General features: G+C 43.4%; 1 protein-coding gene across 1 annotated transcript in view; it reads right to left on the bottom strand.

The window, feature by feature from the left end:
* Window positions 1-3,249: 3,249 nt before the first annotated feature.
* LOC119648724 (glutamate receptor 1-like) overlaps window positions 3,250-27,739 on the bottom strand; it is a 97,026-nt gene continuing 72,536 nt past the window's right edge. Inside the window, exons 10-15 of the mRNA XM_038050535.1 lie at window positions 16,643-16,810; window positions 16,483-16,576; window positions 15,953-16,281; window positions 15,628-15,872; window positions 4,505-4,835; window positions 3,250-4,433 (exon numbers count right to left, since the gene is read on the bottom strand). Coding sequence (XP_037906463.1) covers window positions 4,359-4,433; window positions 4,505-4,835; window positions 15,628-15,872; window positions 15,953-16,281; window positions 16,483-16,576; window positions 16,643-16,810 — 1,242 coding nt within the window. The 3' untranslated portion in view covers window positions 3,250-4,358. The remainder of the gene's footprint in view (window positions 4,434-4,504; window positions 4,836-15,627; window positions 15,873-15,952; window positions 16,282-16,482; window positions 16,577-16,642; window positions 16,811-27,739) is intronic.

Genomic DNA, 27,739 nt, shown 5'->3' with positions numbered 1-27,739 from the left:
ACCCAGGGGATGTTGAGGTCCGCGCAATTTAAACAGTGAAAGGACCGTACTGATCCTGGCTTAGAAGGAAAATGAGTCTTTTTGTTCACGAAGCATAGAAGTGTTTGGACGTATTTCTAAATGGGCTCTTATATACCCAGGGGTGTATTTTACGCTCAGAAGTGCGCAAAGGTGGCAGTGAGGAAGACGGGGCGGCAACCCTGTCAGCCAAACCAAAAACAAGTGGCCGAGGAGAAAATCCATAGCGGTGGCGCCGGGAGACGCTGCACTCACTTTGGCTTGCCGGCAGTGATGCAGTAGGCGAATGCTCCAAAGGCGTAATCAGGGCGACCAGACCCGAGTCTGCCCGGGGACTCATCTGAAGTGGCTTCGGTCACGAAACCTTACCAGGGGTATACTGGTACCATAGGAACTCTTATACTTCAGGAGAATTCCTGTCGTATCTGAGTACAGCTCGGTTGGTTGCGGTTGGCCCCCTTGTGGGAGTTTCATGGGGGCTGTGGTTGTGCTCAAGCGAGAAGAGACCTTCGGGCCTCGACGTGGTGTTACGTATCAACACCGGTGCCGTACTCCTAAGTTCGGTAGAGATTTAGGTAGGTCTTGCATCCACCAGTATGGATGCTAGGCCATGCACTTGGTATAGATTAGTACCGTTGTTGCTTATCACAGCGGGGTTCTGATTGTGGTCACAAAATCAATCCGTGTCCTAAGAAGACCGGGGCATTAAGTCTTCCAGACAGGTACTCACGTAAGACCCTGAAGAACTTAACTCTCTGAATGCTCTGAAGGTCTATAACCCTTTTGGAATTACATCAGATGAGGTAATAATGGAGGTGGCGATTATGATCTTTCTCAGCAAAATCGTGTGAGAGATAAGTGCGGAGGTACACTTGACAAGATATAGCGTATAGTTCCTGTGGAATTCCGGGCAGTGTATATTGCGGGAAGTGTTTACGAACTTGATCTCTCTTTAGAATTGGAATGAAGGAAAGGTCTTTTGCCTGATCGGAGCGGCTTGCAAGGTGCAACCAATCTACAGAAGATCGGTCACTAATTGAAGTAAGGTGGATGCATCTCTTTTGAGTAGTTGGATGCGTCTCAAGGCGCAGTGCATGCACTTGAGCCTTTGGGATTACCAGGTGATATTGAGAGCAGAAGTTGAATGAAAGCTGTGTTGATTAGATTTTGATTTATTTATTTAGATGCAACATCTTATCTGCTTCTCATTGTGGTGTTTACAAAGTGAGAGCCGTGATTAGAACCTCTCTTCTATCGAGTGACTGCTTTACTTAACCCACTAGCAATTATGGAGTAGAACACTTCGGTAGAAAAGGACGCTAATTAAAATTTCTAATTCCGCCGAACTTGGTAGGATCATGCTGTATGTTATATCCAATATTGTCGCAATTACGTGGTGCTAGAATGAACTTAAGGGGGGTTTTGCAGCCAATTACTTAAAATTATAATAATATAATATTATTCACCTTATTTGAACAGATATCGGTATGGAGGGCATTTTGGAGCCTAGGAACCATATAGTGGCAGCTTCCTGATTTTTTTCAAATTTTCCAGTTGAGTAGTTTTTGAGAATAGGTTCCTTAAAGAAATGATCACTTTCGACCCCCCGCACTGCCCACCTTTCCAACAAAAGTCTAAACTAAGACCGGCTTCGGAAAGTACTAATCGAGACCTTTCATTTGATAATCCACATGACTATATTTGGTGAAAAAAAAAATACACCCCTTTTTTGCATGTACCTAACCTTAAATTCGATGTAGAATTATCTCACTGAATGCGTGAATGTTGACAGTTCCCACCTTTCCTCCAAATTTGGTGTGAATGGCTACAACCGTCTCCGAGAAAAATGCGTGTGACGGACAGGCAGACAGTCAGTAAACGGATTTTAATAAGATTTTGTTTTACACAAAAGCGGTCAAGTTTAGGTTTTCTTTATAATGGAATCATTTTATGTTTGCAAATGTGTATACCAACATGAACTACACTAACTACGTTTCTCTCACACTAGGGTGGCAATGGCAGCGTCCCATGATTTGCCTCTGCTCTGGATGATACCATAGGTCATCTTTCTCTATTCTGAAAAAAACTTGGGTGGTTAGTCCGAGAAGGGGCATCGATGAACTAAAAACGCTATCATGTGAGTGCGGACTTAGGACTCGTCAATCCTTAAAAAGAAAGTATTTCTATGTACTAAGTGCTACTCAGCACTGCCGACAGTGAATAGGATGAGCTTTTCAGAAAAGTGATGAGCTTGTGATGACTCTCCTTTTTCTGGAAACAAGGAAAGTTAGTGATTGATGGGCTGTCAGAGAGATAATGAATCTATAAGCTAAGTACATTGAGTAAATTTGAGGTCGTGGTCCCTCTCGGTTTCAAGCGTTCACACCTCGTATACGAAGTTCATTGTACACTCCTGCCCGATCCATTTAGTCATCTTTCTGCTCATGACTTTCACAGCCTTTTGCAAATCAATTTTTCGCTGGAGTTCTGAGGAGGCCTGTCAGTAGCGCAAGAAATTTACGGTCGTGTCGCACTTTGCGTCACATTGGCTTTAGGTAGTCGAGCCCAGCTCCTCGAATTTTTTTAGGTGACCATTTAGGAACCAATGTTTTAAGGCATGAGTTATAACTTCTCCATTCGAATGCGTCGATAAATATATAAAGGATTGCACGTTAATGGGTGTGGGTTCTTATGTATCGAACGCCTTACAGAGTATCTTTGATATCCCTTGTAATTGGTTTCAGAGAACTCAGATTTGTTAACGAAGCATCCAAAAGGATACTCCTGCTAAGGACAAATGATGTTTCTTTTAGCTGATATCCTGGATGTAGATGGCGCAGTCAAAGAAGTTTCAATTAAAAGAGAACGGAGATTTCTTCAAATAATAGGGTATTTGCCTTGAAAAAATTGTGTAGCCAATGGGTTGGACTTTTAATGATCTTTGAAATTGAGCCTACCAACAAAGAGTATTTTCCTGGATAAGCAGGGTTGGTCGGTTGGTGATGTGGAACTGTCCAAAACTCGATTGGGGTTCGACCAGAGACGGTATCGTAGTGACCAAGTGGCTTTTTAGAAAAGGATCTTTTCGAAAGCACGATTATTGGTTATTAAGATTGTGTCCTATGTGGAAATTTTAAAGTGAGTGCTTTCAGCTAATCTTTAAGTTGCGCTTTCTCCCCCCCTGTCGCCACTCTTCAGTTCTTCAAATTCGTACCACTGGTGTCACTTCACTTAAGAATGTCTGACATGCATTATACATAGGCTAATGGTTAGGCGTAGTTATGTAGTTAGGCCTTTAGGTAGGAACCTCTCAAAATCTATCCTTTCACGCTAGTTGTTCGGGTTGGTGAACTGGAACCGTAAATAGCCGAACAATCTAAGCCGAGAACTCAGTGTTTTTCATCTTTGGATTCGAGGAAAGAAAAGGTATTTGATTCCAAAAAAGACAGAGGGCCAAATAAGTTGCGGTACCTAGGGATGCAATGCACTGCAAGGGTTGCAAACTCTTACACTTTTGCTTACAGCTATTAAAACCTGACCAGTACAAAGTAGATACTAACCAAATAATCTCTTTACAATGACCGTCGGAACTTCTTTTTAAGGGTGTAGTTGACACTGAGATTTTTGAGCCAGTATTGTAAAACGTATCATACCAGTAGTAGTCCTTATCTTAAGAACCATTTTGTCAATATCGTGCTCATATCCCTACACAAATTTTGCAACTAATAGAACTTAAAAATACAAACTAAAACTCCAACCTCACGACTAAAACTATCTACAATTTTTGATTGGGCTATCTTAAATACTTCAGTTGCAAACTTCCTCGAGTGAAATATCCTACAGCCGTTGAGCAAATAGATTTCGAAAATTCATTTTTTTCTCGTTATAAGTCTAAGTTATCATTTGGCAGCGCGTCTATACATTTCTTTGTGTTTGACCTGTCTCCTCATCCCAATTTGAATTGAAGATTTTTTTTCGAATACTATTACAAATGATGCTGTTGATTATGGCTTGTTTGAGTCTTGTGAGTTTCCACATATCTGCTGCAGATATGGATTTTAAAGATACTTAGCTACTAAATCGAATCAACAATCGATGTTCCTTAACGTTTAGAATCAACTTACTAATCCCTACAGTTTCTGTCTTGTTTTCTATCTTTTGGTTTAAGTATTCCCCACGTAGGGTGATGCTGTTGTATTACGAGTTAGCGTATTATTCTGATGCGCCAGATTTTCGTGGCTTATTATCTTTTCAGTTTCCTGACGGCTGTTGGCCATAATTCGTCGAATTGTTGGTGCGCAGGGTGTTCGTCATAAACGCGAATCCTGCGCATGCTCGCGTCAAACCTGTGTATGGGCATTCATGTGAAGGGTCTCAGTTTCGCTTGGTGCACTTAGTTGGGACGTCGGATAGTACTGAAATTGAAAAAGATTGAACCAATATCCAGATATGTTCTACTGTGTATAAAGCGTTCAGTTTAATATACCCCGACACGTCCGTTGTCATATTCACGGCCGGTTTGTATTGAAAGTTTGGTTTTTGAGTGCATGGCATCTGTTAGGGCGTTGCGATTTTGCTGCGGCTGACTCGAGCGATTTTTGAAGCAGAATTCAATTATGGCCACTATCACGGCTACTAGGAGGCCTCCGATGAGAATGTAGAAAATGCCGGCAACATTACTTAGTGAGAGCTCGTTGTGGGAGGTTTCTTGATTATCACGAGTGTTGCATTCGGTTTTGTCGTACCACCATTTGTTCATGAGTTTCGCTAGTTCACCGTTTTCTTTCAAGGATAACACAGCTAAGTTAATTGGATCTCTGAAAAATGGAAAAATGGTACATTAAAAATACGAGAATGGTAATGTTAGGAAAGTTAAAACTATACGAAAGTTGGAACATGTAAGAATTCGAGGATTTACAAATTGCTGAGATTAGTCTTCAACTATCGGTTGTTACGTTGCAGAAAACAAAAACAAAAGAAACAAGTTGGGAAATCGCAAGGTTAATGCTTCAGGTGTGAAAGGTTTTGTGTATTTCTTTTATGAAAAAAGTTGAGAAACCAAAGACGGCAAAAGAGATAGCTCATGGGAGCTTAGCAATTGAAAAAGGTGAAGGAGTCTGTAAAAGGAGTAGTGCGGCCAGAAAAACTACCTTTTATGCAGGTTTGGGCTAAAATAGTTGAGCTGTCCGAATTCATCAAGGACAGGCACAACGTGCACCAAGTCTTTAAGAACATGGTGAGAGCTATAAGGGTAGGAAGTTCGTAGGAAGAAGAAAGAAAACCTACGGAAAAGACGAACATCCTTGCTCCAACAATTTCGCAAGCAACCCCAGTCAAACCAAAACACAACGTTAACGACATTCGACCAAGCAAGAGAGTAGGAGACAAATAAGGGGAAGCTTTAGGGAATGAACAGGTGCCAAAAAGGAAGAAAAGGCGTCTTGAACAGTCCAACAAACGGAACTAAGAGTTTAGAAGGTGGAAAATATATGCCCAAAGTGGGAATGCTGGCTAGCGAAGTGAAATCTAAGGAAAATCAAAACGGTGGTTTTACTAAGATCGTAAACAAAAAGGTACAAGAAACCAAAGGTCGCCCAGAGGCAATTGTAACCTTCATCAAAGGAACTCTATCGTATGCAGAGATACTGAAGAAGGTGAAATCTGACCCTGACCTAAAAGATCTAGGCGGAAATGTCAGTAAAATCCGTAGGACAAAGAAAGAAGATCTCATGTTAGAGCTGAAAAAATCCAGCATGGGGAAAACTGAAGGCTTTGTAACGTAATGTCGCGGAACGTTCCCCGCTCGGTCCGACCGATGTCTAAGGTGTGGAAAGGACATATTGCTAAGAAGTGTAATAGGGACCCCAAATGGGTTTTGTGCGAAGCAAAGGAGGGATAGGATCACCGGAATTTTTGCCGGAAATGGTAAATGCCCGGAATTTAGGAAGGCATTAACTGCAGTGAAAAAATGAGGTTAATACAAAGAAACCTCAATCATTGCAGGTTCACACAGGATTTGCTTGCGCAGATAAATGGTCTGTCTCGTTACTCACGAATCCGCGATGGACATTGCTATTATTAGTGTACGGTACAGAAACATTGACGGTGGTGTATGGGTCACAGATTAGATTGGTGGATCGTCAATATTGACGTGCGGTCATCAAGCCATTCAATGTAGCATGGGCTGGGCAGCTAGTGGCTTTGTTTGGGGAAAAGTAAGTTGTATATTCGTATACAGCTGCTACGTCTCACCGAGCCTCACACTGCCTGAGTTTGAGAACCTGTTAGATGATCTTGTTTGCGACGTAAGGCGACAAGGTCCGAAGGCAGCAAAGAAATTAATGCATGAGGGCGGGGCTTATTAGAAGCATTTACCCAGTTGGATGTAATCAACGAAGGTGATACAAAAACGCTTATCGGAAAAGGGGAATCTGGTTCAATTGTAAATCTGCACTGGCACGTGAGCTGTCCTGGCAAGTTAGCGAAGACTTCACGTACAGCGACCATCAAGCAATTACCTTTGAACTAAGGACGGAGCCACAGGGCAGAAGATTGGAACCCGGATGTCGAAAACCAAACCAACACCTGGATGGTCGGCAAAAGCGATGTAGTTAGATCTACCAAGCAAAGCAGGCACCTCCACGGATAGAGCTCCCCATGCCATACAAGGCATCTCTAAAGCATGTGAAGCGTCAATGCCTAGGAGTGGCTCATTTCCCACACGAGAAGACCCAATTATTGGTGGAATAGTGAACTTGCCAGCCTTCGATCGATTTGCCACCGAGCCAGACGAATGGCTCGGAAAGCTATAAGTAGGATCAATCAAGGGCAAAAGGAGTATGCTTATAGGAAAACCTGCACTATGTTTTAAGGAGCTCTGTTTAGAAGCGGACATAAATCCTTGGGGTAGCGCCTATGACAAGACGATTGAGAGACATTTCATCTACGCAGATCACGTGCGCTATTCTCTTGTTAAAAATAATCCAGGTGTTAATTTTCCAGCAAGATGGAACACTGTCACCTTCCAGAGCTCCCTGTATGTGACGCCGATTCCAGCAGTCACCAGGGACGAGTTTCTGGAGGTCTGCAGTTGAATAGCCCCTGGTCTGGGTGGCACACCAAATAAGGACTTCAAACTTGCCGTCAAATCTAGACCGGATGTGTTCGCGGAGCTATTTGAATCGTGCATGTGAGGGTTATCTTTCTTGCACTATGGAAGCGGTCGTTGGACTTACAGGTTGATCCCTTCCATCGAGGAGTGGCTGGGGAAAAAGCATGAGGAGATCAATTATAACCTCACCTAGTTTCTCACGGCCGTGGAGGATCCCATCAATACATGTACAGGTACCGAATTGTCCAAACTTCGACGGGATCTCAGAGCGCAGGTATTCTTCCAATGTCTTGTTATAGTTATGAAAAACAACTCAATACTCGGAGTGCGTGGAGGATTGCAAGATATTCAGCACCTCTTGAAACTGTTATAATCAAACCCAACGAAAAAGTGTTTCCTAGATGTTCCGAGCTTAATACTATCGCCAATTGAATGGGGATCATAGGCAGGATTTCTCAGGAAGTTAATCATTCTTTTTGAGTTTTCTGGCTTTGTTTCCGGGCAACATATTCACCAGTATTAGATAAATAAATTTTTAGTTCACTAAATTGTAGTCATCAGGAGGACTGCACTTTCCTATTCAATCTTCCTCCAAGTGAGGCTTTGAACATTTTATTACTCAAAACTCTAGGCGGATATTGGGGAGAAAACCTATGTGGTAATGGATAGGTCATAAGGAAGGCAAGTATAACTCAAGACGAATTCTATAGTCGCCTTGAATCAGTGTTAGATGCACTGCCCTAGAACGAGGTGAAGATAGTACTCGACGACTTCAACGCAAAAATTGGAAAGGAGGTGTCCTATCGAGGAACTACCGGTACCCATAGTCTCCCCGATATAATCAACGAAAACGAAAGTAAGCTTGTACCATTCGTTTACAGCAGAAATGTGGCAATTTCATCAACTTATTTTCCTTACCTTAGGATCTACAAGAAAATATGGGCTTCACCTGATGAGATGACATTCAACCCGATTGATTACAAAGTGCTGTCAAAGTCAAAAAAAAGCTCGAACCATTCTCAAGAGCTTCGATCGCGAAGATTTTAACGTGAAAAGTCAACGAGCATCATATACTGCAAAAATATTGGGAATATAACATCAAACATTCGTTGATTTCAAGCGGGCAAGCAAGCAGTATCGATTATTCGGTACTGTACAAAATATTGACGGGGGGTGGATTCTTGGTGAAACTTTTAAATACTGGATCCAAATCAACATTTTGGTACCCAGGCTGCGAAGGAAACATCCCTCACATAACCTTTGCCTCAGAGTTACTGGCACTATCGATGGATGGGTGGCGAGCCAGGGAAGATTTTTCAGGAAGTAACTACGCTCGAAGTAGTTGACGTTTTTTGCCGGCGTGAATTGATCCAACAATCTTCCTGCGTAGTTCGTTAGGAAGGTGAACATCGGGATTTCTGTCCAAGTTCTTTGAACAGGCGAAAATGCGCGGTAAGGCACTTTCAAGGGTAATGGTGTTGCATCTGATACTGTCGTAAATTCAGCGATGAATCTACTAATAACAGCTTGCGAAGCTTCCAGATGTCGGAGGACACCCGTTCGTGACCACCCTTGTATGTGCTGGTTGGAGGGGAGAAATTGTTGACCTGACAATGGCAGATCTGGTCAACAATATAAACGGGGATCCATAGCATTCGCATATAAATTTGCCAAAAGGAAAATCGTGGTTCTGCGGACACTAATTACACTTAATTCGGTTAAATGGATCGCATTTTACGGACATTTCCTAAACATTTCGTATGGATTGATGGAAGTAGCGCGGTAAGTGTAGAGGACCGGCCGCTTTTCACCATGAGCTTGGAAAAGCCGTCTTCGTTAGGTAAAATACGAAGGCGCCAGGTCCTCATGGCACCCCGGCAGAAATATATAAACTTGTGTTTCACCATCGGTCAGACCTACTGCTCGAAGCGTTCAACGCTTGTCTCTCCTTCTCGCCTGAACGTTACGAGGTTTGCACTGATCGACAAAGGGAAAGTCTACTGACCGCTGTGTGCTTGGCATGACCTGAAAAGTGTTTGAGAAACTCATTAGGGATAGACTAGTTGAAACAAAACGTGCCGGGGACATATCCCCAAGACAGTTTAGCGTTAGAGCAGGGTGACTAGCGGTGGATGCTGTTATCGGGGTCGTGGATACGGTTCATTGAACTAAAGTACACAACCGCCGATCTCGACGAGTAGTGCTCCTCCTAATGCTTCAAATAGAAAATACTTTCAATTCCGTAAGGTGGACAGATACACTAGGCAAATTAGATAATTCATTCCATTGAGGGATTATTTAAAAGACCGCTCCTTGGTCTATAAGACACTAGAGTGTCAGAGGAAGGTAGAGATAATGTCAGGGGTACCACAAGGTTTCACCCTTCGCCGGACCTCTGGAACGCTCCTTACGATAGTTTGCTGAGACTCGACATACTAGCAGAGTTACGCGTTGGGGTATTTTTTGCCGGATACATTGTTGAACAGGCGCAAGGCAGACTTGATACATTGGTGTAACAAGTAGGCGGATGGATGGCTATTCACGGTTTCAGCATTGCATTTGAAAAAACCGAAGTATTCATCCTAGCAAACCGCTCAATGCAGAGGTGACCTATTTTAAGCAAATCAAAGTAGCAGCGAATAAGACTGCAGCTGGAATCTCGCCTTAAATCAGCTAATACTGAATGTTGGGGAGTCTTATGTCTACCAGGCGACGTCTTCTTATGAGTGCGGTGATAGGGAGTGGTGCCTGTACCGCTGCTGCTCTGGGTATGAACCTTCTGTAAAAATTTAACATACCCAAGAATGCTTTAAGCTGCTTCACGTGGGTTGGTTGCTTTGACTTTGATTGGTAAGGGACGTGCCCCCTATTTTGAGACAAGCTTTCCTGAGAAACTGACTTCGTGCTGACCAAAAACGCATTTGCTTGGATTCACGACTACTCCATATTGTTTCAACCTTTAGAACAGAGTTCTTAAGTAATTAACATATTCTTCACGTCAAGATAAAGCGACTAATATGCCATTGAGCGATAGGAATAGCAAGTCCAAACCTTTCAAAGTCTCGTCGATGAATCGTTGGAACGTCTGTGCTGCGTTCCGTAGGTCGAATGTCCTAAAAGGAAACTCGTAAAGGCCGAATAGTGTTGTGATGACAATCTTACGCTTAACAAAGTCATGTTGCTCGTTCACTATGTGATGACCAAATTGGGCGAGCAACCAGTAGCTGACATATGTTTCCAAGATTTTGGAACAGGAGGATGGGAGGGAAATGGGAAGGTAATCCTCGGCATGCGTAGAAATGATGAAAGCCTCTTTCCACAAGCCGGCAAAATGATTTACTTCGAAGCTTTTGTTGAGAATAAGGGATAGCGAAAGGGAGATGGACTGACCAGTGTTAAGCAAGAAAGGTTTGGAAAATCATTGTAGCCAGGTCTGACATTGGTATCAAGTTTGTCAATGAGGTACTCGAAAAGAAGAGAGTTAAAAAGGGGAGTGGTAGGCGATGCGGGCAGGCTACATCCACCAGCGGGAGGAAAGAGGAGGAAGGAGAGGGAACGTAAACTGAGGAAAAGTAGCGTCAGAGTAAATCACAAGATAGTTGTTGGGAGTTAGCTGTGGAGCCTGATAATTTAATGGACGGAGGGGATAGCTGGGCAGGACAGTGGGAGTTGCGAATTTCGGACCAGAAACGTTTAAGGTTTCCGCCCTTTAGTGAGTCTTCTACACTGGTCAGATATTTGTTTCTGGACTGCCATTTCCCCAGCTCGAAGAACTGTGACGGTTGGGAAAAGGTACTTGATATCGCCCTAACAACTGACAATTGGCTTCTTAGGGAGGAGGACTGGAGAGTGTCTAACCAGAGATCCTTCTCAGATCACAGCTGGCTACTCTTCAGTCTAGATCGCGCCGCAGAGTCCTTTAAACCCTTCAGAGACCCCAGGAGGATCGACTGGAGAAAGTTTGGTCAAGTAATTAAGAACAAACTGTTTGGTACGCAGATTGGTAAGATTGACACGACAGACGAACTGTCGGGGCGGGAAAAGGCATTCGATACTGCTTTTAAAGTTTCGTGCCCTACTAAGTACAGCAAAAAGACACTGCCACCGTGGTGGAATGAAGATCGCTCCAGCCTCAGGAAGCTGATCAGAGAAATCTTCAACATCTGCTACAGGCATAAATATTGGCAGTCTTACAAGGACTGCCTGAAGAAGTACAAGTCGACCATCAGGATCGTCAAGAGGCTGTCTTGGTTGGACTATTGTCAGAACATCGAAAGCACCAGTGAATCCGCGAGGCCCAGTAAGATTCTGTCCAAGGAACATAAGAGTCGATCCTTTCTTAAAAAGTCGGAAGGCTCCTGGACGGAATCGCCTAGTGAAACTTTGAAGCTGCTGGTCCAAACGCACTTTTCCGCCAGGGAAGAGGACTCTGAGTTAGAGCCTTTGTTTGAAGGGTTTGCGGCCACCCCTGCTGTGCGAAACTATCAAATCGGTAATTACGGAGGATAAGATCGACTGGACTATAAACTGCTTCTTCGCATATAAATCTCCAGGCCCAGATGGCATGATGCCAGTTATGCTACAGAAGCAGCAGGAAAGGGTTGCGCGGTGGCTTGATGAGATTTACCAGAGCTGCAGATCTTAGGATACGTACCACAGTCCTGAAGACGCGTACAAGTGGTTTTCATACCGAAAGCGGGCAGGTGCGGTCATGAGTCCGCGAAAGACTTTCAACCAATCAGCCTGACTCCTTTCGTGCTGAGGACCATAGAGCGCGTCCTGGACATCCACTTAAGGACGATTATGGTGAGAATGCCTTTCTCTAAGTCCCAGCATGCCTATGGCAAAGGAAAATCTACAGAAACCGCCCTCCACGAGGCAATTGCCACGGTTGAGCGGTCGCTGCAGTACAAGCAGTATACCCTAGCTTCCTTCTTAGATATAGAGGGAGCTTTCAACAACGTTAGTACCAACGCCATCAAGGCAGCCTTGACCAGTATTGGATTGGAGGGGTATCTTACGCATTGGGTTATATCCACGCTAACTACCAGGATAATCCAGTCGGATATGGGAGGCAACCACTTGACCAGAGCTGTGAAGAGAGGGACGCATCAGGCTGGCGCCATCTCTCCGGTGCTCTGATTAATTGTAATGGACAAAATTTTACGAACATAGGACAGCAGCGGGGCGAAGGTGGTGGCGTATGTCGACGACTTGGTGATATTAGTATCAGGGACTCTATTATGAGCGACATCATGGAAGAAGCGTTGTGAAAGGTATGCCTGTGGTCGCAAGATGTAGACCCGGCATAAATCCAATCAAAAAGGGAAGTGATGCTATTCACCATCATGCCAAGGATGAATTCAACTTACAACGGCTGAATGAACAAAGATTGGTTCTTTCTTCTAGTGTAAAGTACCTGGATGTAATCCTGGATCCAACGCTAAACTGGAGATTGAACATTGAACTGAGGGTTAAGAAGGCAGTTATAGCCTTCTATGCCTGCAAGAGAACCTTCGCAAAGAAATGGGGTCTCCAGCCGAGGATGGTTTTCTGGATGTACACCACTGTAGTGCATCCGATCTTAACGTACGGCTCCATTCTATGGTGGCAGGCTTTGAGGAAAAATACAATAGGATGAAGCTTAATAGAATTCAAAGAACCGCGTGTACAGGTGCTACTTGGGCTAGACCTCCACATTAAAAACGTTGCAGCGTGCATTGCCGTCAGACTACGTGAGTCCGGATGCTGGGCAACAGTAAGATCCTTGACGGAGTACCTCGGGAAATCTGGGCATTCCGCACGTACTATGCCACAGGCAAGCTGAACTTCACGAGAAAATTTGCTCTGGACTTTCCAACCAACGCGGCGTGTTGTAAGGTTATGGCACCATATTCTTGGATCCACCATATTCGATCGATCAAAGATGGCCTGGTGAGTCGGCGTGGGGGTTTTTTCGAATACATACAGTGCATCCGAGTCGTATGTCTTCCAAGTTTCGCTAGTGTATTCCAAGCGGAAGTACTAGCGATATTGGAAGTCAGTCGATGGTTGGTGCGAGATTCGAGCCCATGCGTAACAAAGCCATCCTGACTGACAGCCAAGCGCCCACCAAAGCCTTGTTCTCAGCGACGACATCTTCCAGGTTGGTGAGGCAGTGAAGAAACGCGCTGAACCGTCTGAGCGGCAGGCTCAAGGTCACCCTTCTCTGGGTTCCCGGGCATAGGAGCATAGAGGGGAATGAGCGTGCTGACGGATTGGCCAGGCGAGGCTCTGCTTTTGGGCGACTTTCTGTGAATACAGTCTGTGTCGCTGACGGCTATCAGGGTCGGAGTCTACTCGCACTACTTAGCAGCCGCGGCTCGATAGGATAGATGGAGAAGGCTTACGAGCAGAATAAAACAAACACACTGCAAATTTATTAGCTGGGCATATGTTCAGAATATGGATTCCCCAAGATGCTGCGTGTCCATCCTATAATGAGGAATCGGAATCTATGGAACACTTTCTCTGTGAGTGCCGCTCCTATGGTCGTATAAGACATCATTCATATTTCTGGTGTTGATGCGTTCCAGTTGCAGTGGGTAGCACCACATCCATTAGCGCCCGTCCTAAGATACATAAACGAACCCCGGATATTTAGGTAAGGAATCGAGTACAAAGGACCACTTGGTTCTGAGTGCTCAGAGGCTTTGCTTCTCCCCCACCTAAGATACACACATACATAATTGATCCAGATATCAGAGCGGCTTTAGGGTTGGAAACTGGGCTACTGTTGGATTGAGTCGTTGAAGATTATGTATTCTGGATGATAATGTCCGAATTTAGGGTGGAGCTTCATTGAAGAACAAGTTCATTGGATAGTCCTTTTTGAGAACACTACGATTCTTGGCTTTTATGAGTGAATGAGGTTAGGATGGTTGCTTTGCCTAAGTGAAGCGTATGTACAGCTTCACGTGATTAGTCGGGAATGTAAATTCTTTCTGAAAGGGTCCGAGGTATTTCTGGTACCCTAATTTCCAAATTCAAGGATATACTCGTAGTAAGCATAATTTTGCAATGTAAACTTACTTCAGAAATATGTATGTAGCTCAAGCAAAAATTTCGGCTAATTTGAATTAAGTTTCATGAAAACCTGTGCATATAGAGTTAGACGCTGCTGGTGAAGCTCATCAGAATGCAACAGTCACCGTGCCCTACTCTAACAAAGGATTATCGTGTGAAGAGGGAAGATTAAATGAGAATAATGAGAATAATGCATGAGTATGCAATTACAGCGAAGGATTGAAATGAGATGATTTAAATATTAAAGCAAGTTTGCTCCTGGTCCCAGGTCAACTAGGATGTCTCCTTAGGAATCACACTTCCATGCCGCTAGTTTTGCCCACGACTTAATCAAGCTGCTCGGAATCGCTAGGTTTTCCATTTAAATTAGAATTAATTAATCACAAAGACAAATAAACCTATTCACGACAGGATTGTATCTTGTTGGCAATAACTCGCCAGGACTCATATCTTCGTGGCCTTATCATGGTCATATTTCCATCAACATGATTTTCTGATGGTTCGTCCGAAGGGCACTCAGAAATTGACATAATTCGAATTACTTCTCCTTTCTGTGAGGATCAAACTCAAAGTTTCCTTTAGTCTGGAACTCTCAAAAGTAAGTGCAACACTTTTATCGCTTCGATGAATTCCAGGGAAATATCCTCATCGTTCTGAGGCGATTAAATTGTTTCCATTTGATTGATTCAATCCCAACAGGCATGGGTTCAATTGATTTACCAATAACATGTGAATTGATGACATAATTAATGGAATGTTGGTTGGTGACATGCTATAAACTAAAGGCTGTCTCGGAGGCGGATTGTGTGCATCATTTTGATTTAGATACACGTGGAGGGTGTGATGAGTGACGACGGATCTATGTAGATTAGGAAGAGAAGTGGAGGACTATCTCCATATAAGTATGCGATGCAAGGGAAGCGCGGGTGGCAGGAAGATACAATATGTTAGGAACGCGTAATTACCGCAGTGTTTCAAAATTAAATGCAATTGAATAATGCCTCCAGGAGATGTGTATAGAATGTACGTGAACATGTACTTGGGTAACAATTACACTCGATAGTGATGAAGTGGGCGCCACTCAAGTATCACTTGATTGATTGGAGTGGGTTCGATTCGTTGCGCTGGGATACTGGGTTGACTGTTCTGGTTTGCTAGTCCCATTCTAGATTAGGGCAGGTTAATCTGTAATAGTGTTATGAGTTCAGAACCAGCTGTCTATGGAAATGGAAGTAGGTGAACGTTGCTCATTTTTCTAGTCCACTAAGCTTCCATTAGAACCACTTTGTGAGTGCTCAAATAAACGAATGTTGCGGTGGGACAGCAAATTCTAAAAATAAATGGCGGATAAGGAAAACCAACTAAATACACACACGAATGCATTTGCATGCAGCCGAGCCAAAGGGAAGGTGCGTTTTGTATGTTGCACTTACTTTAATGGCGAGCCGAGTGGTGTGGCAATTCCGAATCCCTTTGAATCCAAATGCCTGCCCACCTTCATCGTGTCGCACGGCTCCCTTGCGTTCACATAGTCATTTTTCGGTGATTCCACAAGCAAAGCGTACTTTCCTTTCGACGTTCTCACCCTCCTGATTCCTTCGTCGTAGGTACTGACAAAAACATGCTTCCTGGCATTCATATAATCCCACATTTTAGTGTGCAGTGGAATTTGCGATCTCTACAATGGAACAATAAAAATTTATCAGTTAATCTGAATTAAGGCGACTATCATGCAATTCTATCGATTAGGACACAAACTCTGAAAAAGTCGAACGTTGATCCATGCAAGAGTGTCCCGTATTCGACCTCAGATTGTGTTGCTAAATCCTCCGCTGAATTTATGGGTGTTATCATCCGTTCAACTGTTAGGAAGGCTGCCAAGTTGGCAGTGTATGAAGAAATCAGGATTAGTGTGAAAAACCACCAAACGGCACCAACTATTCGTCCAGATACTGATCGGGGTGATAAATCGCATCCTTGTTGCATGAATGCGGCCAAAGCAAACCAGAAGGAGTTCAGGATGCTGAATTCATTTACAGTTGTAGTTGATGTTGTTGTTTGTGTTGCAATCGGCTCGTGGGTTTCACCTAGATGAAGAAAATTGATTTTATCTAACGTTACTCTGTAATCTCATACTAAATTTATAGGAGCCTTTGATAGTTCAATATATTAGAGAGTCTTAAGGATGGGTCCACATGTACGCAATATGAGGAGGAAGGATGTAACTAACTTGCCTCTTACGGAACTCGTATTCTAGAATATTTTAGGACTTCTCGTGAGTCACTTACCTGTTATCTGAATCAGTCTCCATTCATACGGTGAAAATCTTGAAACGAAGAAAAGGACTATGCTGACGCCGATATAACTGAATATGACGCTGACCTAAAAAAGATAGTAAAAATCTTATTAAATCCTTTCATGTGATAACACAGAAAACATTATATTTACCCAGATTTCCTGTGACAGTGGATTCAAAAAACTGAACACTCCTGGTGTTTGCTTGATGGGTTTTTTAATCATTATCGAAATACCGAGCGACATGAATGGTTTACTGAAGTCAATAACTCGCTCCCGTTCAGCTGTTATGGTCATGGCTGCAATTGCGATATCTGCTTCCTAGAATAGAAAGCAAAACCAATGAATCATAAATGTTGGCAAACTAGTTGTTTTAAAATGATTTCTATTTGCTTCACTAGAGGGAAATAAGCCCAATTAAGTAGGGTCAGAAAACTTTGAGGCCAAACATAATATATATCTGAAAAGACTTTAATGGAAGGACGAACTCTTTTGATGTAGCCTCGAAATTAAAGCCGATCTTAGTTCGCGGCATTTCCTGAGTTTATTTTTTCACTTACTGATAGGTAAATAAGTTTACATTATTTATTTAGCAAATACCTCTGAACATCCAAAGAGAGTTTGTAATTTTCTCAAACGGTGTTAGCGTGACGCCAATCCGCGCAATATAGTGTCCCCGTCGGACACCACCTTGTCGTAGTGGGGTAGTCAGTAGTAGTCTATTACCACACGGATTTAAACTCTCCAAGTGGTAAGAAGTCATAGACTTCGATTTGGAGACTTCGGATTTTGGAGGCCTCACCACATATATAGCCGTCTATAGATAACTCTGTAGAAGGCAGAGCCTACGGCGAAGCTAGCCAGAAAGGAAAGTACGGTAACTCTCAACTTGGAAGAAACTGGAAATCCGACTACGACCGACCCAAATCTACCCGCAAACGGAAAGGGAAGGTTTGGCAGAAGAGAAATTCCGCCACTAAGGAGGGGGACTACAGACTGAATCCTGCCTGTCAGAACCTTCGCCTTCATCCTAAGCGGGAAAAGCGGAAGAATGGGAAGCAGGTGACGTGGACGCTACTGGTATGTGGAAGTGGGTAGAAGCGGCCCGGATACAATGAATCTGCAAAGGCTGAAGCCCCTTAGGAATCAGGACATGGACGTGGCTGTATCACTAGGTGCGATAACATCCAGGGAAATCGAATGCATGGAAGCGGAATCTCCGGCTGAAGGTGGGGATAAACTGGAAACGCCGGTGAGATCGACACTGTACAGACCAGACTTTTCTGTCAGCGGTAACGCACGCAAGAAGCATAAAACTAACACATTTGTTGTGGCCAACGCTTTATTGCACTCTGCACTTACATCCACACGTCCTGCGGGGATTAGGACCGGTGTGCCGGAAGGTGATCAAATCACCGAGAGGGATCTGAATGAAGCTGATCCCTCACGAAGGCAGGAAGGAAAAGGACGTATGTGCAAGCTGCAGCCTCTGTTCTGACCGCTGATGTGGAAGTTTCTTCCAAGGATGGCAAAATGTCAGAGGGAACATGTCGGTTGTTGGTTACCGGGCCCTCGAAAGAAGGCAGAGGACATCATCCGCATGCTGGGTGAACACGAACTTTGAACACTGGAGGGTTTAGTTCATGAATGTGAGGAAGGACAAATGTAGAAACGTAGAAGGCTTGAACTTGGTATACGAACTGGACCATAAGAGTCTGAATGTGCTCAGGGAAAGTCACCATACGCTGCTCTACTTTTTCTTAGATGTCGGGAAACTGTAGAGCATCATCTTCCCTTTGAGAACGAAGAACAATGATGGACTTGGACTCACACAATATAAAGCAAATTACAGCGTCTTTGGTGGAGGATAGTGCATATAGTGACGAAGCCTTCGTATGGGGGTTCGCACTGGTAATTTCTCCTACACCTTCCAAAGAACAGGCGGTGAAGGGACTACAGAGTGAATCCTACCTGCTAGTAACTCTTCCTGTACCTTCCAAGGAGCAGGTGGAAGAAACGGAGACGTCAACAAAACTGACTTGATGCCAGTTCGAGTGATCGAATCTATGCAAACCGGACACAGCAAACCAGTCAAAGTGCTAAGTGGAAAACAGACGAATGCTCTGCGGGATAAGATGAGATGTTCCATGAATGAGGACATGGAAACTGCTGTACCTACAAGTGGGGCTTTTCTCAGGGAAATCTAACATGAGGGGATCGAGTCTCTGGTAGTACGGTGTGGGGCAGATCCCGCCACACGCGGATCGCGGCATACGATTCTAATGTTTTCCATAACACATTAGACTAAGTTGCAGCATGCAAAAGCCTCGTCTTATCTATTGGCAGCGAGGCTGACAAAGCTGCAGGACTGTCCCTATATTTTTCTGCCTCGGCTTATTTACCATACGATTCTTTGTATCCTGTACCAACGCAAGAGCTTAGGGTTCTGGTAGCGTATGCTGAATCAAGTCGTCTCGAATTCCTAATCGGTTGCGATGCGAATGGTCAACATATTTGTGGGGGCAGTAGCAGATGCAATCCAAGAGGAGAGAAGCTATTTGATTTCATTACTGCAGCTGGTCTCATGACCGCAAACGTAGGGTACGCCCTTACGTTCGTGGGACCGAGAAGAAGCGAAGTAATTGACCTAAAAATTTGTACCTCAAAAGTGTTAGAGTTGATTAGGCTCGTTAGGTGTTCAAAACGAGACTCGTTTAGAGCGTACTATGAGGAACTGGAAAGCGAAAGAAAGACTTCAAGGCTATGCAGAGTCCTCAAAAACGATGAGTCGGCCAAGATGAACTCTCTAAGGAAAAATCAACATGCTTACCAGTGTGGAAAGTCCTGTCAGTCTGCTCTTCATTCTTTGGTCACAAAGATAAACTTCGTGATGCCGCCAGAGAGCATGGTGTTGATGATGTTTTAATTAAGTGGATCCATGCTATGCTAACGCAGAGACTCCTGTGCGCTGAGGTGGATGTCGATCGCAATCTGACTGCAGAAGCAAGAATGTGTGCTGTCGCCGCTTCTGTGGAGTATGCTGATTGACTCACTACTATGCGAACTGCAAAATTTACCAATACACGCTCAAGCTTATGCTGATGACGCGGCTGTGCTTGCTGTTGATCGGGATCTTGGAACGGTGTGTAGGAATATACAGCGTGCCGTTGATTTGATAGAGAGTTGGTGCCTCAGACATGGTCTTTAAGGTAATCCAAATAAAACCACAATGGTATTATTAACAAATGGGAGAAAACTGGATGAACTTTGCCTCCTTGAGATGAGGGGTACTACCCTTCAACTCTTCGAAGAAGTGGGAATCACTCAAGATAAAAAACTTCTTTGGAACGAACATGTAGAAATAAAGATGAAACGAGCTCTCATAGCTTATGGGGTGGGCAGACGGACTTTTGCCTCGAAATGGGGACTCAGGCCTCATGTGGTAATATATATGTTGCCATCATTAGGCCGATGTTCGTACATGCATCCGTAGTGTGGTGGGTTAAGGTGAAACAAAAAGGTTTTCACTGTAAATTAGCCGCACTGCAAAGAACTGTGTGTCTGGGTATCACTGGTGCCATGAGCATGACATCCGGCGCAGCTCTGAATGCTCTACTCAATTTGCAGCTCCTGGATATATTTATTCAAAACACTGCAATGAGAGCAGCACATAGACTAATTCGATTAGATCTATGGGGAAATCTAGAGGAAGAGTTACAGGGAGGACTGAATCCAGTTCTTACAATGTCTTCCGATTCTCGTGTCCCCATACATCTATTTGGCAGAAGATAGGAAGTTACTCTGAAGCGTAGGGAGAACTGGGAAGTCCCAGAGGAATGCGTGGCGGGATATACGGAATTCTTCTACACCGATGGCTCAAAAACAGAAGAGGGTTCTGGAGCCGGAGTCTACCTCTCGAATAAAAACGAGAAGTGGGCTTTTCCTTTGGGACAATATGTAACGGTTTGTCAAGCCGAAGTTTATGCGATCCTAAGGGCGGTAAACTGGGTGATTGACGAGTGGTTAAGGGCAGGCGCATCGGAATCTGCAGTGATAGCTAAGCTGTACTGAGGGCGTTGAGTAGTCCTTTAATCACCTCGAAAATCGTTCAGGAATGCAGAAACCGTTTGAACTCTATCTCTAGATTCAATACGGTAGAACTACTCTGGGTACCTGGTCACTCTGGCGTAGAGGGAAATGAAATCTCGGATGCTTTAGCGAAAGAGGGGTCAATCTCCCCTATGCCGGGACTGGAACCAGCGATTAGAATATCAGTAGCATTGGCTAAGTTTGTTTTCAAAAACTGGAAAAAAGCTTCCCATAATGACAGGTGGCAGAGCCTAAATGCTGCTCGACACACCAAACTTTTCCTGCCAGAACCGAACATGCGTACCGCAAAGTTTATCCTGTCCAAAAGCAAGAGGACTTGCAGGTGTATTGTAGGTATTCTGACAGGCCATAATTCACTAGCTGGGCATATCTTCAGAATAGGAAGTACTCAAGATGATACGTGTCCCTCCTGTAAGAGGAAGCGGAATCCACGGAGCATTTCCTACGTGAAAGCCCCGCCTATGGGCGCATCAGGCATCAGATCTTTGGTGCCGATGTTCTCCAGTTGCGACGGGTAGCATCACATCTACTAACGGAAATCCTGCGATACGTTAACGAATCCGGAATATTCCGTTAGATGGGGGTGGCGAGTACAATAGGCCAACACGGCCTGAGTGCTCAAAAGCTGTAGCTTGTCCCCGACAATGTACGCACACACACTCAGCACACACTGAGCACGATTGATCGATGATATATCATAGGTAGTACAAATAGGCCGCTTCCTTTGCGATACATTTCAAGGTTATAAAGCTATATTTATCACTATTTACAACTGGGCTATGGAGACAGAGCGAGGTTTTCTAGATTTCTCAGCAATATACAGTATATCCAACCGGAGAGTCTTTCAACCTATGCCAGCGTATTCCAAGAGAAGATATTACAATGTAGAAACTTTCTTGTCGGTTAAGATGTCACTTAACCGACATGCGAAATGCACCTATGTACAGGGTGCGGCAGCATAACTTCCTTTTTTCAAAACTCAATAAAAACTATTGTATGCATCGGAAAATATGTATTTATTTTTTATAATGTAGGTACATGTCTAAAGTTTTTATTTACATTGTTTTGAAGATCAAATCTGTTAGGTGACGTCCCCCCTTCTCCATACATTGCTTAAACCGATTTCTGGCGTTTGTCATGATTCTTGTTAGCATAGCAGGTGTTATGTTGGCAATTTCTTCTTGGATGTTGGTCTTCAAATCTTGTAGGGTTCTTGGACGGTTCACATAAACACGGGATTTCAAAAAACCCCATAGAAAAAAATCACAAGGGGACAGATCGGGAGAGCGTGTCGGCCATTCCAAATCGCCTTTAATTGAGATAAGGCGCTCTGGAAAGTGTTCCCTCAAAACGGTCATCGATGCTCTTGAAGTGTGTGCTGTTGCACCATCTTGTTGGAAGCAAGGGTCTAGCCGTGGAAAAAAAAAGCATGTTTACATACCGGTCCGAATTCACTGTCACTGTAACCTCATTTTCCTCAAAAAAACCAGGGACCAATAATTCCAGCTGAGGAAACTGCACACCACACTGTGACTTTGGGTGAATGCAAAGGCTTTTGATGCAATTCTCGAGGGTTGGTGTCAGCCCAGTAGTGCATGTTTTGTTTGTTAACCGACCCACACAAATGAAAATGGGCTTCATCGCTAAAAAAAACAGTAGCATCCTCGGGAACGACATCAAGAAGAAGCTGACACGCGTTCATCCGAGAATTGAAGTCACGTTCTGAAAGTTCCTGCACTATCGCCATCTTATAGGGATGAAAATGAAGATCATCACGAAGAATTCTTCTCACAGAACGATCGGATAGTCCAAGGGCAGTTGCGTGTTTGCGCGCAGAACGCCGTGGCGATCGCAACATTGACGCTCTCACTGCTTCAATGTTCTCAGGTGATCTAACGGGCCGAGGGACTCCAGTTCTTCCTTTTGTCGCACTTGCAGTTTGTCTAAATGTAGTGACCCATGTAACAATTGATTTGCGGTCTGGGACGGGAGCCAACGGGGCTAAATTAAAGCGATTCCGAAATGCACGCTGTGTTGCAATAACCGAACATCCACTTGAAAAGTAAACCTCAACGGCAAAGGCACGCTCCTCACTATTCCAACGCATGATGGCGATTGAACCATGTGGGGACAAAACTTTACAGTATCCCCTCTTGAACGAGGTCACTAGCGCTCCGCTATGATATCAACTAACTGAGTGGCGCGCATTTTAAAAAAGGAAGTTATGCTGCCGCACCCTGTATTTCGATGAAAAGTCAAAACCTTATCAGAGCGCTTTTAGTCGTTTATTGCATGCATTTTTCACGTTGGTATGTGAGTGCAGAGACGAACGGGGCACTGTGGGTGGCTCCCACAAAGTCCCTCTCCCCTTGATTTCGAGTCATGGGAATTTTGAAGTTCTATTCTTGACAGATTTGGGGAGTGCAGTCTGGACACCGCTGGCTGTGATGGATGGAATCTGTCCTGCTTTGACCCTGCTACAACAAAATCTAGAAATTTCGAGGGCGTATAAAATTTGCCCACTACTGGTTATTGGGAAACCATGAAGTCAGACTATACTTTATAATATACATATATTGTGGAAGTTGCAGAGAGGATTCTGTGATTGTCTAGCTCTCTGGTTAGAGGCAGACAACAGACTCTAGATAGCCGTCCTTTGGCACACCTCTAACTTTAGGAAGAAGCGTTGACATCATATCTTCCGCGAACTTCATTAGCTGGATTTAAAAATTAAGCTCTCCTGGATGTGATTCCTTCCCCTTCCTCCCCTCCGTACAATTCTAATTGCATGTTGGTGGAACTGCGTAGTGCACTAATGCCTCATTTCTGATTTCTTTAAGGCTACGCTTTGATGATTTATCACTGTCAACTCTTCTTCTGAGTTTATCGCCTTCTGCCACCAAATTTGTGTATTTCCAAAATTATTAGAGTTTTATGTACTTAGGATAATTTTCCGGTCCCTCATTTGGGAAGACATTCAAAATTGATTTACAATGCTCATTCCAATCTACCGAAACGAACAAATCAATGGTTCTGGTTATCGTCAATATTTGGTTTTAATAATTGGATCCGATTCCCAACTACCACCGAAGCGACATCACGGACGTGAAAATTATGGAAATATAGGAAATCCTCTTGGAAGTTTAAACTATAAGAATTTTCCAATATTTATAATCTTATTTTAAATGTGGGGGATGACATGATTGCATACTACCCTCATGCATTCCGTTACTGAAGCTCCGAACACCAGAACCTACTCACTGAGACTATTCATATTCATTACGTCTATTAATATGTTAGCATGACCGAGAAGCAGGATTCAGGGCTTTGAAGGACTTTGTCTCTGATGTATTCGATGGTATCCACTTGTCTCCCTTATATCGCACATACTTAGGGAGCTTGACTAAGTAACGGAGAGGATTAGTTCTTTAATTAATTGCTTCGTGCTTAATCGGCTGAATTTGGGTCAGATATTTCAATCGATAGTAATTTAGCATTGAAATTTCTATGGAAGAAATTTAATTCTCTTTTGTCTGGAGTTGTTTGCAAGAGATTGTAGTAATCTCGCAGCCACGTTTTCAAGATGTTATCTTGAGTATATTCCAAGATGGTTCGTATTTTGTCTCCGTATTTAAGTAGTCATTTAGCCAGATTGCAAGCCCCAATATTGCTGTGGGGACATATTGAGTTGTGATAACATTTTAGACGCAGCTATCGGCCAGATTTCAGAATAGCGTTTCTTGCAAGTGGGTTTAACTTAAGAAATATAGCTTTTCTGAAGCCTATTAGATACTTATTAATCGGGGGGACGGCGCTTTTTGATAAAATTGTGATTTAGAATTTCGAGTGAGAATCGACGCGATGGGTGCACACTTAAATGGCGATGGAAGGATATGGAACGCTTTTATACGGAATTTGGTATTGAAAAAGGCGATGGTTGGAGAAAAATATGTAGAAGTATATGATACTTTCGTCATAATCTTCAACGGTGAAACAACTGGTTTCCCGTCAGGGCATGCCTTAATAAGGAAGTCCAGAGGTCCCGGTTTTGCGCCGAAGTCCACCAATTCAATATCCCTAAAAGATGTCTGGCGTCTTCGCCTACGCCATAGTCTATTTCTATCTCCGCCTCGGCATCTTTTCCTACCATTGATATTATTTCTATAGACTTTTTGGGATGGGTCATCCTTATCCATACGGATTAAATGACCCGCCAACCGAAACCTATTGAGCCAAATTTTATCCACAACCTGACGACCGTGGTATCACTCATATATTTCGTCGTTATGTAGGTTACGGAATCGTCCATCCTCATTTAGGGGACCAAAAACTGTTCGAAGGATTTTTCTTTCGAACGGGGCCAAGAGTTCGCAATTTTTCTTGTTAAGAACCCAAGCCTCCGAGGAATATATGAGGACTGTCAATATCATTGTCTTGTACAGTAAGAGCTATGGGGAGACGTTTCAAGCGAAACAGGTTTTGTAAGGTGAAATAGGCTCTATTGACGGCCAACAACCGTGCGCGGATTTTATCGTCGTAGCTGTTATCGGTTCTCTGTTTCGACCCTAGGTAGGAGAAAACATTAACGGTCTCAAAGTTGTAGTCTTCTATCTTCATTGTTTTCGTTTGACCAGTGCGATTCGATGTTGTTCGTTCTGTCGGTTTTGGCTTTCGCGCTGATGTTTCCACCATGTATTTCGTCTCGCCTTCATTGATGTGCAACCCAAGATCTCGCGCCGCCTGCTGGTCGTTCTTCCCATGATGTCGACATCGTCAGCATGGGTCGATACTTGGATGGACCTCAAGAGGATCTTGCCTCTCGCATTGACCTCAGCATCATGGATCACTTTTTTCAGGGCCGGCTTAATGAGGACGCATGATAGGGCATCTCCTTGTCTTAGACTGTTGTTCCGATTCGAAAAATCAGTATTGGTGACTTAAGGGTGAGAAGGACCTCTTGATCACATCACCGTACTTTCAAAATTTGGGCATAGAATGGAACATATGCGCCCCCCTCAAATTGCACAATCAACTTACTGGCTTTGGACATGGATGTTTGTGTTTACGCTTGTGCTCGGCTTTTGTATGCAGGTTTATTGCGTAATTCGATTTTGCTGGCAGTTGCCTGTTCTACGCCATCGTATTAAACACAGGCATTTCGAAGCTATGAAGTTGGCATCTTCATTTTAAAGAGTAATTGCCAGAAAATTACTTTCAGTGGTGACTATGGATTCGCAGTGATTCTACCCCTTGTGTCAGTCATTTTCGGAATAATAAACACAAGAAGTCCCGGTCAACATGCATTATGGTCAACATGTACGATCCTCTCATATTCTAATTCAAAGTTCAATAAACAATTGAGTTATTTGGGCTACAAGTGCCTCCAATAAGTGTGTAAATTTCGAGGAAACCTTTTAATAGACAATCTAGTTAACCTCCAGAAACTTTTCGTTTATGCATTCCTGCACTTACTTCTAACTTTTTAAAATCTTAGATTCAGTGAATTCATCTTTGAAGTGGTTGTAGCGAAAGACGTTAAGAGATATGGAAACGGTTTTTATTTGTAAGTTACTTTCAGCATTAAAGTTTCCTCTTTGCACGTACTAAAGATATTTTCGAACCAATCTCCGCAAAATCCGGCGACGAACTTCATTGGAGATAACAATTTTCGGTTCACAGCGGTATTCATTACAGAGACAAGTAATGGTCGGTGGAAATTTTCAAAGGATAGTGTGTGTAACTTTTACTATAGCAAATTTTCACAAACGAAGCAACTATTATAGTTTTGTTAACAATACTGCGATCCCTACCAAACTTGTTAGTACCGTGCACGCTATACTCACAACTTTATTTAAACAGATATCAGCCTGGGGAGTATTTTGTGGCCCAGGCACCATGTACTGGTAGTTTCGCGATTTTTTCGAATTTTTCGGTTGAGTAGTACCTGAATAGCAGTAGGTGAAAGATATTATCGCCCCTTCTTATATCAAATGCGAAAGCTGAGGCTATTAGCAAATAGTAACTGAAGCCATTCATATGATGCCTCACATGACTATATTCGGTGAAAAAAAGATTTACAGCCCCCATTTGAATGTATGGGGACCCTTCATAAGCTCAATATAGAATCACGTTACTCACTGCATGCGAGAGCATTCACAGTTGTCACCTTTCCACCAAATTTCGTATTAATAGGAGTAACCCTTTTTGGAAAAATGAATATGCCTTCTAAATAATCTTGGCAAATTATTCGAACGGATAATCTTTGGTATCTGAGAATCAGTTCGGATTTCGAAAAAAGAGGCTTACGACCAATGCAATTAACCTGGTGGTTAACATAGCAAAGGTCGTACTCGACGAGGATAAGTGCTGCACAATGATAACTCGATAGAGCCTTCAATACCGCGAGATGGGGCAACATACTTGAGTCCCTAATTAAATTAGGCAGGCTGAAGTACTTAGTGTGTATCGTTCCCGACTTTTTGATGGATACGCTTTTGTGCTGCGACCCGGGAACCCATAAGAGCCTATCCTAGGCCCACTTTTGTGGATAATTATGTATAGCGGAGTACTGACGCAATATCTCTCTGTGGTGTGGTCTCGCGGACGACATTGAAGTGACGGTTTTTGCACGGAGAGCATAAGACGGAGGTAGTACTTGTCACTAAGCAGAGAAAGTGCAAGGCTATGAAGATTAATGTTGGGGCCTGCCTGATCTGAAGTTCTTAGACAGCGGCAGTTACCAAGAAGTGAAACTATTGCTGAATGGAACAAGTCGAAAAAAGTCCGCTGAAGCCACAAAATTACAAGATATTCAAGGTGGACCGAGGGTCCCCACGGGGAAGTAGGTTCCGGCTTAATACAGTTTCTAAACGGACGTTGAAGCTATCGAGTATACCTCTGCCGGCCAACTCCCATCGCGAAAAAAAAGGCAGACAGACACTAAACCGATTTTAATTAGGTTTCACGCAAAACCTTAAAAACAGTGACAAGCGGGAAGCCAATTCGCCTAAAAATAACTATTTTTTTGGAGTGTTGATATTTTTCAGAAATTCATTTAGTGAATAAGGGCAAGAAATTCGAAAATTTTATAAATTTGGCAAAATAAATGTGACAGATGACTGGTAGATGTAGATGACTGGT

This window comes from Hermetia illucens, chromosome 2 (genome assembly GCF_905115235.1).
Source record: "Hermetia illucens chromosome 2, iHerIll2.2.curated.20191125, whole genome shotgun sequence".
NCBI lineage: Eukaryota > Metazoa > Arthropoda > Insecta > Diptera > Stratiomyidae > Hermetia > Hermetia illucens.
The sequence above is the reverse complement of the archived record's forward strand: the minus strand, read 5'-3'. Positions and strand labels throughout refer to the sequence as shown.